At 30.6% G+C, this 14,347-nt stretch overlaps 1 protein-coding gene across 1 annotated transcript in view; it reads left to right on the top strand.

The window, feature by feature from the left end:
* The window catches only part of LOC131943142 (uncharacterized), a 120,031-nt gene that overhangs the window by 34,300 nt on the left and 71,384 nt on the right, over positions 1–14,347 (top strand). The window contains exons 27-49 of the mRNA XM_059303147.1: positions 392–468; positions 862–925; positions 1,253–1,465; positions 2,627–2,738; positions 2,873–2,981; positions 3,506–3,657; positions 4,326–4,450; positions 4,809–4,970; positions 5,094–5,268; positions 5,715–5,905; positions 6,822–7,049; positions 7,548–7,662; positions 8,242–8,469; positions 8,621–8,872; positions 9,143–9,396; positions 9,643–9,735; positions 10,157–10,564; positions 10,736–10,876; positions 11,025–11,240; positions 11,374–11,473; positions 11,583–11,691; positions 11,801–11,967; positions 12,565–12,662. Of these exons, the coding sequence (XP_059159130.1) occupies positions 392–468; positions 862–925; positions 1,253–1,465; positions 2,627–2,738; positions 2,873–2,981; positions 3,506–3,657; positions 4,326–4,450; positions 4,809–4,970; positions 5,094–5,268; positions 5,715–5,905; positions 6,822–7,049; positions 7,548–7,662; positions 8,242–8,469; positions 8,621–8,872; positions 9,143–9,396; positions 9,643–9,735; positions 10,157–10,564; positions 10,736–10,876; positions 11,025–11,240; positions 11,374–11,473; positions 11,583–11,691; positions 11,801–11,967; positions 12,565–12,662 (3,789 nt within the window). The remainder of the gene's footprint in view (positions 1–391; positions 469–861; positions 926–1,252; positions 1,466–2,626; positions 2,739–2,872; positions 2,982–3,505; positions 3,658–4,325; positions 4,451–4,808; positions 4,971–5,093; positions 5,269–5,714; positions 5,906–6,821; positions 7,050–7,547; positions 7,663–8,241; positions 8,470–8,620; positions 8,873–9,142; positions 9,397–9,642; positions 9,736–10,156; positions 10,565–10,735; positions 10,877–11,024; positions 11,241–11,373; positions 11,474–11,582; positions 11,692–11,800; positions 11,968–12,564; positions 12,663–14,347) is intronic.

The following is a 14,347-nucleotide window of genomic DNA, read 5'->3' as shown; positions in this document are numbered from 1 at the left end:
ACTATCACTACCACCCCCACCCCACCCCCACATGGTCTGGTGAGCTGTGGTCACGGCAGATAATTTAGTTTGAAATGATTTTAAACTTACAGGAGGTAACTAAGAGGAGGCTGCTTTCACGGGGGGGGGGGGGGGGGGAGAGGGGGGGGGTCGGGGAAAGGGGGGGGGGGGGGGTTAGTGTTTTAAAGCAAATATTTTCAGTGGCAGCATTGATACTGTCGAATTCACAAATTATGAATTACTGAATAGTAGAAAATAAAACAACTAAATAGCGGCGTATGATACGCCGCGGGTCGGCTCGTACTGTATATTTTGTATGATAGTAAAAGATCAATACTAATTGTACTAATTTATTCATTTTGATTTGATTTTTTAATTGTTTTTATTTCAGATAAAATTGGTAGACAGAGATACCAATGCTTTATGTTCATCAGTGAATGATCCCCACATCACAACATTTGATGGAAAGTAAGACCTATATTCAACTGATATTTATTGGCTAACTTTTGAATTGTAAAAAAAGAAATGCAGTTACATTATTAACTATTTAAAGATGTCTATTATGAATATTATAATGTTTTTATTTAACTAACTTTTGTTGTTTTAAAATGTGTTAATTAATTCTTAGAAGATGAGTAATTAAAAACATTTTAATTTAAATAAATGTTGCCCTAAATTTCACATCAATGAATAAAAATACAACAAATACAGTGTCATTCTGTAGTATAATATTGTAGTGTCATATATTTTAAACAATATTGACACATTAAGTATGAGAAAACAGTTAAACAGCATAAATTTGTCTTCAACTTAATGATTGAATTACGATTTTTTAATAATATTTATTTTGTATGTTTATAGGTTGTTTCATGTTTTCTTGCTTGGTGAGTTTGTGTTCTATCGACACTCCACACTACCAATTGAGGTAAATAATTCAAATAAGAATTTACTATTGATTTAAAATATAATTTTTTAAGATATATAAAAATTAAATACTTGCACATTAATAAAAGTAAAAAAAAAAATAAGTCCAAGCAAAAGATATATATTTTACAGCTATGTTTCAAACAGCAGATATTGCTGATAATGATAACTTTAAATATTAGGGTTATTCTTAGGTATATGATGTAATGTAAAGAGTAGAGGTAGGTTAGGTTTATCTTGTAATATGTCTTATTATCATGTAACATATGTGATTTATAAGCTATTTTATTAATTTATATGTAACTATAATTAAATGTATAAACTAAAGGTTCGAGTGTTTTATCGACCCTGTGGTAGTGGACGTGTGTCATGTAACTGTGCAGTTGCAGCAAGAGCAGGAGATGATGTCATTGTCATTGACAAATGTGGTCCGAAAAATTCTGGGAATGCTTTTTACCCAATGACTGTCAAATTGTTTAAGAATGGCATTCTAACTCCTGGATTCAGGATTCTTAGTCAGTATGAAGGAAGAGAATACCAGGTAAGATGTTTGTGTCTTTTTATTTTGTATATACTATATTTTCAGAGAATGCTAGCTTTTTACTTAAAAATCCTTTTTTTCCTTAGAATAATCCACTCAAAAAATGTTATTAAACCAGGCAGATCATAACAGGGTTTAAGATTGAATATTTATTTTACCCTTGTTGACAGTTGCTAAATCCTGTTTGTTTCTCCACGGACTTTTATCATATCCTGTAGCATTACACCCTCTGGTTAGAATTTATGGCAGTTAGGTCAGGGGACAACCTGCAGTCATTAGCCCTGTTGCCTAATTTGTGACCTTTGTTAACAACCACCAAACCATTCTCTATCATGATTGCAAACTATTAAGGTGTATAATTTGATCAGTATTTGCATTTATCCAAGGTTGTTATAACATCATTTATATGAGTGTACATAGTATGCTTGGGGTTTAAGACAAATTCCCGAAAGAAACTAGCTCAAAAGGCGTGTACCCAGAGGCCGATTTCCTGAGTGGACACTTGCCCAAATGTGACAAACACCCTAATGGACTTCGCCAGAATGTGACAAATCCACTTGTCCTAAGGCTGTTTGCCCGAAAAAACTTAATATCATATAATAAATTATAATACCAAATAGACATCCTTAATCAATTAAGTTTGACATTTTCACACAGTTCTAGCCTTCTCCAGGATTGCTTAGGTTGGCCTACTTTTCTTTTCCCCTTGTGATGTTGACCACTTTCCTTCTCAGGTTTTTTTATATCCCTGTCAATTGACTGTTGCTTTGTGGTTTGCCATAGGTCTTCATTGGTTATTTTATCTGGCCATCTTACGTTAAGGATTTGATGTAGATATCTTTTTGTGAACAACTGTATTCTGTTGGTATTGGACTTGATAACCATCCAGGTCCCTGAGCCATAAAGCAATACTGCCTTAAAATTTGTGTTAAAGATTCTTATTTTGTATTTTTGTTTGTCTAGGAAGGTTATAAATTTAGAGTATATAGTGGATAATGATATTTGATTAGACACTATCAATATTTTGATAATTTTCAATTTTTCTGAAAACCCTCTCACTTTTTATGCTTTGTATGGGTAAATGCCTCAATAACAAAATTATTCTTTATTGAATATTATGTTATATAGGCCTTAATATTATCAATAATTTTTATTTTTTAGATAATTTTTCCTACTGGGGCTATCCTGTATGTGGATCGCAGTGCAATCAAGGGTTTAAATTTCATCAACCTTTGGCTGAAGCCTGCACCTGTTGACCATGGCCAGACACAAGGTATCAAAGAATAAAATGTTTAAAAAAAGTTCTATTCCATAACAAAAAATATAATAGGTGCAAAAGTTAACCTAGCCTTTTTAATTATTCCGAATTGGTTTGAAGCATAGAATAAAAAGAAAATATTCTAACAGGTCTCTGCGGAATGTACGATGGGAATGTCACCAATGATTTAACTTTTCCAAATAAAACAGTCTATAATACAAATCTCAATCAACCTAATGACTATTCTTTAACCTGGAGGTAGGTTTACAAATCACTGATCATCTTATTTATGTACTGCAAAAACTCAGGGTTAAAATATCTGGTATCATATTTATTTATTTTGTTTAATTGTCCATATTTCAAGATCAGCATTTTAGCAATATTTGTAAAAATACAAAAATATACGTTTTTGGGAAAATTCCAAACATTAAAATGAATGTATTTATGAGATTTGAAATTAAAGGTGGTATTAAATTACCTAAAATTGTTTTAAAGATATATGCTCTTTTGAGGATAATGCTAAGTATTATTCTGAAGCATAAGTCTACCAAACTATGTGTAATTATAACAACAGGGGTGAAGATTACTGTAAATTGTTTAAAAATGAAATGAAAATTTTTAGTGTAGAGGGTACAATTGGAACTGTCTGAACAAGTTATTAGTTGTATGATGTATGTATAACAATAATAAATATTAAATGAAATTTGTGAAAAACAACTATAATAAGGAAAATTATAACTTATTGTTTTTAATCAGTGATGATTTCTTTTTTTCATTTTCAGAGTTAACCCACAGGACACACTTTATACTGGATCTTGTGATAATGGAAATTCTCTTGAGAATATGCTAGAAAAACAATCATTTTGTTACTGTGATTCAAGTGAAAAATGTGGAGATGGCTATGATCTTGTTATTTGCCCTTTCTTGGAAAGAGGTGAATTTGGACTCCTAAGTAGTCTATTTAATATTAAGAACACTTGAATCCTGAACATTCTGTATTTTTTAATGTTTGTGTTTTTTAGCTCAGGATAGAAATAATAAAATTATCTATACAATACACAACAATGATGTTGACCATAACATGGCTTCTTTTTCAACATGACTTTTCTGTCATCAGCACACTCCACTTAAATTTGCCATATCTGTTTTTGTTCCAATCTTTTGTTAATTTTTTTAGAATCAGTCGATCAACCTTCCCTTAACCCCTTGGTCATTGGGGCACTACAGTTGTTTTTTCAAATAATTTTTCTCAGTCCATTGCTGCTTTAAGTAATTCTGCAATGAGCAACCTATTACATTCCTCAATGTCCTCCTTCCAATGTTGTCTTTCAATGTTATTATAGAATATTAAAGAAATGAGAAGAAAATTAGTTTTTGTTTTATCTTTTGGGTTTTTTGTTTCCTGTGATTGTTTATTGATATATATTATATTTGTTTGAATTGTGTTCCTTTTATTGTTATAACAGTTCATTTAAATTTTTTGTCAAATCTTGATTTCATTTTTTTCTATGATTACAATGCTTCCTCTATACTTCTTGTAAAAATTAAAGATTTCGATTGATAATAAACTTTTAAAATATTTTTTATATTTGAAACATTTAGATCAGATAGATTTTACTGCACAACTAGAAGCTCGTGCTGTTTACCCACTGAAGTGTCTTGACCAGCTTAACTATGACAACACAACATTTCCCCTGTTTGAATATAACCAAAACTATAAAGCAGAGGTATGTAAATGTAAAGTGTAAGCTAATGCATTATTAAGCATCTTATTTGACATGACTCTTTAAAAGCTGCAATAATCAATTAATGAACATGCAGAATTGTGGTATTTAACTATTTCTAAACTTTAAATATAGAAAACAGAGCTATAAGTTCAGATACTAATATTCTTATATTCCCAGTTATATAATTTATTGTTTTCTTTTAACTAGATATATATTATTATATATATAACCTTATCACATTGCCCTCACTGCTTTAGAACAAACATGAAACAGACATGCTATTTTTTCTCTCATTGCATACTCTCTGTTTTTTTTTACAATCTGCAACGATTAAATCACATTGTTTTTTTCTCTCTAGTTCATCAATACAAGTCTCACCAGTCCATCAGGTTTTACCTATAAAGCTGTTACGGTATTAGCTGAAGGAATTTTAGAATCAGATAACATAGCTTTAACATGTAAAGACATCAGTGCAGTTAGGATGTATGCAGTTAAAGAATCTTTGATTTATGATATGTTTGTAAGTACCATATTTGCCATAAGTACACATTTTAATATATTTATACTATGATTTTTTAATATTGTCTACTTGTAACTTAAATGAAATAAGAAGAAATATTTACTTTTAAAAATAAATATACAGGAAACAGGGCAGTACATTTGGTCAAAAGCTGCTGTTCAAAATATACAAACACAATGTGAAATAGAGTTAGAGCGCAACACTTCATTGTGGGAGGGTGATCCAAAAGCTCCTCCAACAAGTTATACTTCTTTATTCTGCATTGCTGAATGTGGTGCAGCTGGGACTTGTACACAAGGTAACACTTACTAAACATTTCAGTAAACTATGTGGACTTCTACTAACAATTGGCAGCATAGATAGGCTATAATTTATAAAGTAAAACATAAAATAAAATAAATGTATTTAGAATTTAAATTAATTTTTTATTAATAGTATTTGAACATTGAATTTCATTAATAAGGTACAGGGTTAGTCTGTTAAGTCCAGAAAAAGCCAGACATTTGGGTAGAGAAAGTTAAAAAAAAACATTATGTCAGTTGCCTAAAATAAATGTCATTGTACTGTAATTAAAAGGAAGTACAAATGTGTATCGTTTTATAAATTAGTCGCTAAAACAATATAATATATAAAAAGTCTGGAATTTCATTTTTAAAAAGATATACCCACCCTGATGGTTCAAATATGTTTATAAATTATTTGAATTCATTCTATGTAATTTTCATCAATTATCTAAATTTGAAGGTGTCTGTTCCTGCAATGCTGGCTATGGTGGTAGTGATTGCTTTGTGGAGACAAACCTGCCCCCTAATCTCTTTGGGTTGGCCAATGATGGTCTGTGTGATACACGTGATGAAGAATGTAGCACTGTTGTACTGTATGTTAACAACACTGTCAATGTGCCTGAACTTGCCTGCTATGTCACAAAACTGATGGTGTGTAAAAATATATAATCCTAATGTATAAAAGCCAATGTGCGCACTTCTCTCTCTCTCTAAAAGAGGCCATGTGATCAGTATGTTCAGCTATATCTGGAGAATTTAAAGATAAGGACTTTTGTTGAAAATAATATGTTGGATGTTTTAAATATATAAACTAAATTTTATTTAAAGAAGGAAAATAAAAATAAAGGCATATTTGAATTTAGATGAACATTTTTAATTATGCAACCGGAAAAGTGCTTATTGTTGTGACAAGAATGCAATGAACAATGACGTCACATGCTACATGTTTAAACTATGGAAAGTACACAAAACTTATGGCGTCATCTTCCCATTTTTGAATATGAAGAAATGAACTATTTCATTCAAATTTGATTTAGATCTATATGTCTACTTTGAAATGCGCTTTGAAATGTATACTATTTTCTCGGACAAAAGTAATACAAATTACTTTAAAAAACAAAATAAATACCATTAAACAGCCGGGAGTTTAACAGAATTATTTGTCTCTTATTCAGTGTGTGCATTTAATATGGTGTTGACTAATAATGCATATAATTTGGTTTTTCTAATAGGTATTAGTCGCCTATGTTATTTTAAATGTGTTGGAGTTTTAGCTATTTAGTTATTTCTTTGCTTTGTCACTTATATCGTTCAAGAACATTGTGTTTTGACCAAAAACTATTTTAAAAATAATTTTTTTCTAAAAAGTATAACATTAAAAAGCCAATAATATATAGGCCTATAATTCATGTGATCCAGGTACCCATGGCTAGTTAAATATTTAAAACTTAAAAGACTTGTGATAAGTTTGAAACTATAATTATGTTTAAAAAAATGTGATGCTGAAAATGTTATTATTTATCAAAAAAAAAAAAAAAAAAAAAACCTAACCAATTCCTCTCCATAGACCAATGCTTCTGGTACATACAACTTACCTGGATCTTTGGGTGCTCTGGAAAAATCACCTGCCACATTTTTGACAGTAAATGAAGTGCAGTGCTCATTGCCTGGAGCAGGAACATTCCAGGTTCAGATAGCTACAAATGAAAACTCACTGAGTGCACCAGCTTTTGTCATTGTCTATGATTCACAATGCATGGACTGCTTTGCTTCAAATACAACCTGCACCCAAAAGGTAGTTTATAATTCTGTACACTATAGTCTACTTTTGATTTATATTATGTTACTTATGAATAAGAAATGAAACAGTTATTTTTAATACACTTGATTTATGTACTTCTAAGATACGAAAAGTTACCAGCAGAGACATAATGGTAAAGAATTTGTGCGGTTAAATAAGGTTACTAATTGTTATAAACAAAAATATTTAGAAATGTTTTAAAATATATTAATTTAGTAATGAACATTCATTTATTTTTTTACTTGTTATTTTTAGTAACAAATTTAAGACATTTCATTTTAAAATATTTAAGAATACAATTGAGATATTTAAAAAACATGAATTTAGTTATACTAAATTAACCTAAAATTATTATTTAAGCCTACTTTCCTTTGTATCATTTAAATATATGTTTAAATTGCAGTTTGTGTTATGAAACATTTTCCTGTTTTTCTATTTAACAAAATATTGTGAGACAACAAGTTTTACAAGTATTTATATTGTGTTAAACAGACCTCAACATGCCTAATCAACAACCTTTGCTATGAAGATGGTGAATATAATCCAAATTCTGTAAAAGAGTTCTGTAATTCATCTATTAGTGTCACAACCTGGCAAGTGGCTAAAGGTAAAGTAAATTAATATAAATATTTGCTTCTATTATACTTATGTTTTGGTGCGATTGGGTAATAGAGAGCACAACTTATAACCTGAAAACCTCAGTACATCTAACTCAAATGGGTAGCTAATGTGGTGGGGGGAATGGATGTGTGATATGTGATGAATTACTTTTATTACTATTACTCTAACTATAAACATGTGATGAGGATGGGAACACTCTTATTTTTAACGACACTAATGATATCAACAAGTCCGATTATGAAATATAATTAACTTTTTCATCAACTAACTTGAACTTTAATCATCAACCACCAATAGTAATACTAGATCTACTCTACAAAATATAGAACATGTCCTTTTTGGCAAAACCCCCAACTCTCTTCAGTCTCGCGTCCTACATTATTGCTAACATTGTCGCGGCTCATTCGTGCTCACATATTTTATTTAACAAGCGCACCTACTCTCGAACCATATTGTCTACCATCAATACCAACTAAAGTTTACATCGTCCTTATTAATCTCTACCAGTCTTAGTCTTATTTCTATCTATATATGCCATTTAAAATAAAAACCTTGTCTTATTCAGACTCCTGTAGAGGTCTTCCTGTTATGTGGTTAAAAGAGAAAGGTTACATCTCTGGTGGTCAGTCCCAGAATGGCAACACTAGTTTCTGTAAAGAACTTTGTGCAGATAAAGATGACTGTCTGTCATTTGATTTCAACTCAACCAGTAATGAATGCAGCCTCAACACAGAAGACTCAGCACTGTTGATTGATTCTTCAACCTACAACTATGAATGGATTTGTGAAAACTGTAAGTCCTATATTATTTTTTGCTTTGGTTAATATAACTGTTACTGAAATCCTTAAATACAAAATAACTATCAAAATGTAAACTTAATATTGAACAAAGTAATACCATTATTTTAACTAATTTTCCACTGCTACTATGCTTATGTCATTAGATCCATGCCAAATGAGGAACATCACATGGAAAAGTAAACCTGGATTTGCTTTTGTAAAAACACAAGACAAGCCAAAAGTGACTTCAAGTATAAATGAGTGTCGCAGATATTGCTTGGAAGAAAAGAAATTTACCTGTCGATCCATTCAACTGCTGCGAGACGCTAAATTATGTTACCTCTCAGCCCTTACTGCAGGAGATGGGCTTGTCAGATGGCCTGGCTATGTTTTTGAAGAATGGAACTGCAATACTGGTAAATATTCACATTGACATTTTTTAAATATAATAATCTAAATAGAAACTCTTTGAAATATTTTCTTTTTAAAGTATCTGCTAGATTTCTATATGAAGTGTAAATAGCATTTCTAACTAATTGAGTTGTAGGCCTTTATGCTTTTCAAAAAATGTTTTACATATATATTTATTGTCACTTTTTAAAAATAGAAGTAAAATATATTTTGTTCATCAAAACTTCAGCTACAAAATTCATAATTTAATAACAATGCATTTTTCCTCTTTATAGAAGCTGAGATTGCTTTACCTACTGCAAACCCTGAAGCTGTTATTGCACAGAAGGACACTTTAAGCCAAGACATCTATACTCTTTTCTGCAAGTTTAATATATCAAACTCAGACACCATCTATCAAGCAAATGTCAAATTTTTGATAGAAGATGAAGTAGTGGAAAGGAAAACAATCTTTACCAACAAAGAGAATAACACTTACTGGGTAGGCATGGATCCAGGCAGACTAATCAACCTGAAATATGGTGCTCAGGTATGTCAATCATTTTACATTTAGGATTAGCTTTTACCTTCTTAATCTTTTCAGTAACCAAAGTAACTAACTGTAACTGGATATTTTTATTTGGAGTGGTTTCCATTATTTGAAAACTATTAATTTATACATCTAGGATTAACAATAATAGATAAATAAGCTGTATACTACTAATAATAACTATACAAAAATCCTATGAATTATAAAGAAGTAAAATTATTTTCTGTTTTCTTACATTACCTTCAGCTTTCTTGTGGTGTAAGTCTATGTGTCAATGGAAGCTGTGAAGCAACTATTGGAGGATTCAGAAAAAGCCAAGTTTTGAGACTCGCTGTAACAGTAAGAGATTGTTTGAACATTAATAATTTGATAAGCTCTCATTGTGATTTAACAAGTTGAGTGCAAATTAACTGATATTTTATTTTTTAAGATATATATTCATATTCATTATTTAAATATTTTTTTTGGATATAATAATGTCTATAAAAATAATATTTTAGATTTCTTTATAGATTAAAATACTTTCTAAACCTCTTCTTTTGACGATCTTGAAATTAACTAAATAAGAGAATACATTATCAGAATGTGCCTACAATTGCTACCGTTTTTTGAATAAATTTGAATAAATTTGAATTTGACTCTTATCTTTAAAAGTGATTTTTCATAGTTTAAAAAAAAATATTAAAAAATACTGCTTGACCATTTTTCTTTGCTACCACAAAATTATATACTTTAATAATGTTATTTAATCTGTTTGTAGGTGACAAGCCCAGCTGCTCTACTAGTGCAAGAAGGTCAACCTGGAAAAAATATAACAATACATAGTAATTTCCCACCTGCTTTCCTCTGTGATTCATTCAATTCAACATCAGCCTGCACCTTAAATATCAAAGTCTGGGTTGACCCAAGCTACCAAAACATTGTGTGTCCCAGCTCAGGTGCATGGTCTCAAATAGCTCTGAGTACAGGGGCCATGAAATCTATGAGTAACATATCATGTGGTATTGAGATCACAGCCAGCAACTGGCAATTGGATGCAGTGATTGACATAGAGGCAAAGATAGACAACATCATAGATGGCAATCAAACACAAGTGGTACATGTTTTGGGAAGTATCACCTCTAGCAGTGGTGTTGAGATGTGGTCAAGTATCCTACAAACAGTTGAGGTAAGGGATATCTCTCTTTAAATTAAATATTTTAATTTTAAACATATTGAATTCTTAGTAAATTTTAACATTTCTGAGATTTATATACAAAAATGTTTTTGAAGTTTAAGAAGTATTATAAACAAAGGTGTGACAGTTTTGTTTAATTATGTACTTTTAAAAAAATTCTAGGTGACAGCACAAGACAGTGATACTGATGCAGTCTGTATATCTATGACTGATACTCACATGAAGACATTTGATGGCAGATACTACGACAATAATTATGAGGGAGAATTTGTTCTTTATGCTCATGATACACTCTCTTTTGAGGTAAGATTGTTGAAAAAAATTAGCGTCAATAAAATGAAGCTATTTTTTAAATCAAAGTACTGTTAGAGAAAAATGTTTTCTATAGTATTATATTTTTAAAATTTTGTTCCTAATTAATGTTTTTAATGTTTTAACCACCACTTTCTAGGTCCATGGATTCTATAGAAAATGCAGCCAAAAATCTCTTGGCTCTTGCACATGTGCTGTGGCTGTAAGATCCCTTGATGATGTTATTTTAATTGACCAGTGTGGAGCCTCTGCTATTGAGAGCCCAACACAGACATTGGCTGTTAAACTGTTTTTAGTTGATGATCTGACACCCAAAACTTCAATTAGAAGAGTGGGTGGTGGTCTTAAGTATGAGGTAAGAATTCTTGAGGAACTTTAATATTTAAAGAATGTGAAACAGAATTAATCTAAAAAGTTGTTTTTTATTACATTTAATCATCAATAATTTATTTTAATAACTTAAACATTATTTTAAACTTTTACATTAGGTTAAAATACCAACTGGTACAACAATAGAAGTAGATGGCAAGGGTGGTTATGTGAATGTTTTAATTGTTCCTTCAGCTAAAGATTATAAGCACACTAAAGGTTGGTTCAATCATTCGATTTAAATAAAATCATTTAAGTCTTGTAGAGTAGGTATATACAATGCAGCTATTTCATAAAATACTAAATGAAAATGAAATTTATGATTTAGGTCTCTGTGGAGATTATAATGGTGACAAGGATATATCACTACTTAAATCTGATGGCACCTACTTCAACAGAGCAGGAACACGGCCAGATATTTTCACACAATCATGGAGGTAAATTTGTTTATTAACAGTTTAGATTTTAAATAGATTTTTTGTATTACCACATGTAATTTAAAAACAAAATGAATAAAATAAAGCAAAATAACATCTCTATTTGAAGAGTGAGCCAGACTGAAAGTATCTATTCTGGATATTGTGGCCATATCCAATCAACTGAAACAAACAAAAGCCTATGTGACTGTCCTGCCTTATCCAATGCTACTTGTAGCCCATATGGAGAACTTAATTCTTGTATCAGAGAAAGTGATCACTTCAACTACTGGAAAGGTAAAACACTTCTCTATACAAGAGTAAACTATAACAAAGATTTTTCTTGGCAGATTTTTAGAAGAATTTTTGGAATAGATCTTTAAATTTTAGTCATGCTGTTCTATCCTGCGAATTCGCTGGCCTAAAACCATCAGAAATGATGTTCTATGGCAACGGACAAATCAACTGCCAGTGGAAGTAGAGATCCTCCAGAGAAAATGGAAATGGATTGGCCACACACTCAGGAAGCCTGTATCCAGCATAACAAGACAGGCCCTCACCTGGAATCCACAAGGCAGGAGGAAGAGAGGCAGACCAAGAAAGACCTGGAGACGTGACCTGGAAGAAGACACCAAGAAGATTGGATACACCTGGGGACAGTTGGAGAGACTAGCCCTGGACAGAGACGTCTGGAAAGCTCTTGTCAGCGGCCTATGTCCCAGTAGGGACGACAGGCAAACATGACATGACATGACATGCTGTTCTAAATAAATGTTTTTTTCATCTGGTAATAAAAGTTAGGCGCTATATATATAAACTTTTGTAATTTCAAAAGTAAATAACAATGCTATAAAATAAAAATTGTTCATAGTGCTGCTTCTAATTTTTTGTCAGGTGAAGACATCACTCCTATACTATTGACTAGAGCTTTGAAACCAGATTGTGCAGGCAGCAAAGTCACTTTTGAATACAGCCCTAATCTCAATCCTGGGGTATGTTTTTCACCATTTAGTAAAAATATAGCATTGAATACTCAAGAAATATATCTGTTTACACATTTTATATTTTATTTAAAATGCTTTTTTATACAATGTCAATCCTGTAATCAATCTTTTTTTCTAGATGTTCAATATATTTACCATTATTATTATTTATCAAGCATGCTTTTATTATATTTTGAAATAGTTCATTCAATTAAAAACAAAATGCTTCACAAAATCCTTTTTCTCAGAAAACTTGTGTAATGTTTAAAAACATTTGTGAGATTTATTATAGTTATAAGGTTGTGTATTCTTAATGTCATATTATTTTGTATGTCACAGGAAGAATCAAAGGTAAGGGGTTTGAGGGAAGTTAAGCTGTTTCTGAGTATTAGATAGTTTTTTTTTCAGTGTTTATACTAAATTTCTCACTGTGAAAAAATGTGTGTGGTTATTTCCAAGTCTGCTGTCAAACACTTTTTAAAAATGTTCAAAGTCTTTTATTTATAAATAACCTACAATTTTAAAATTAACACAAATGCTCTGTATTGCTGTATTTAGATTTGACTTACATTTTTGTTAAAATATCAAAATATCAACAGCTACCTGTTTGACATGGAAGCAGAATGTACCTTAATTAAAGCATCCATTTGCATTTTTTTTATTTATGTGTTCAATCAACAAAAACAAACATTTTATTTCAACTGAAACAGATATTGCCTGACTCTGATAAAAAAAAATTCAAGGTCATCAATAAATTATCTTCATCACAAAAAAATAATGTATTAGATTGACAAAAAAATTCTCCATCTGCACAATACCTCAAGTCAATTTCCAAGCATTTAAATTTTGCATTAAGTATTTAGCTTTGTGTGTTTCTTGTTATATTGTTAGTTTACTTCTTTCTTTTTTCTACTATTCAGTATAAGCTATTTCCTTTTTGGTGTATAGACACTTCAGTAGAATCACATTACAAATTCTTAAAATCACATTAACATTTACAGTGGAAACTTTATTTGTGAACACCTGATATTGAAAAACCAATAAGTTTTTAACAATGAATTTTGGGATATCTTTTTAATAATGACATCCTTTTCTAGTATGAAAATCACAAAAAATGCAGACTTAAGCTAAAAGTCAATGCTGTCTTATGGATTTTACCATCATTTGGTAACTTCTCAATCTTACGGATAAATTCCTTGTCCTACCATTTTTGCAAATTAGAAGAACTTATTTAAAAAATTAATTTGAAAATTTGGATAATTTATGCAGATGAGGTTAGATAGCTGGGGACAGCAACCCATCTAGGAGAGAAAATTCCAAAATATAAAAAAACTACAGCCTTATAGTTTGTTCTTCGATGGGCAAAGGAAGCAAATCCAGAAAAAAAAGCAGGCTGAAATCAGATTCTGCTGCTTCTTTAGGGCATAACAAGTTCACTTGAAAAACTTTATTGTGATAGAAAATATCCGTCTAACCTCATTGAATGTAGAGTTGTACTGTAGAAAATTTATAAAAAGTTGGACACCAACTATATAAATGTTAAAAATATTAACAAAAATTGATAAAATGTTTGGCTTTTTACAATGTTATTAATATATGAAAGTTGGATGGAGGTTTCATGTATAGAATTTCCACTGTAATTTAAAAAACTTAATACGCCATAGTGTTGATAGTTCTTATAAGTAGTTATTAGT

The sequence above is a fragment of the Physella acuta genome, unplaced genomic scaffold, assembly GCF_028476545.2.
Source record: "Physella acuta isolate Inbredline_101_S28 unplaced genomic scaffold, ASM2847654v3 ptg000443l, whole genome shotgun sequence".
NCBI classification, from domain to species: domain Eukaryota; kingdom Metazoa; phylum Mollusca; class Gastropoda; family Physidae; genus Physella; species Physella acuta.
Note: the sequence above shows the minus strand (reverse complement) of the source record. Positions and strands in the feature narration are given on the sequence as shown.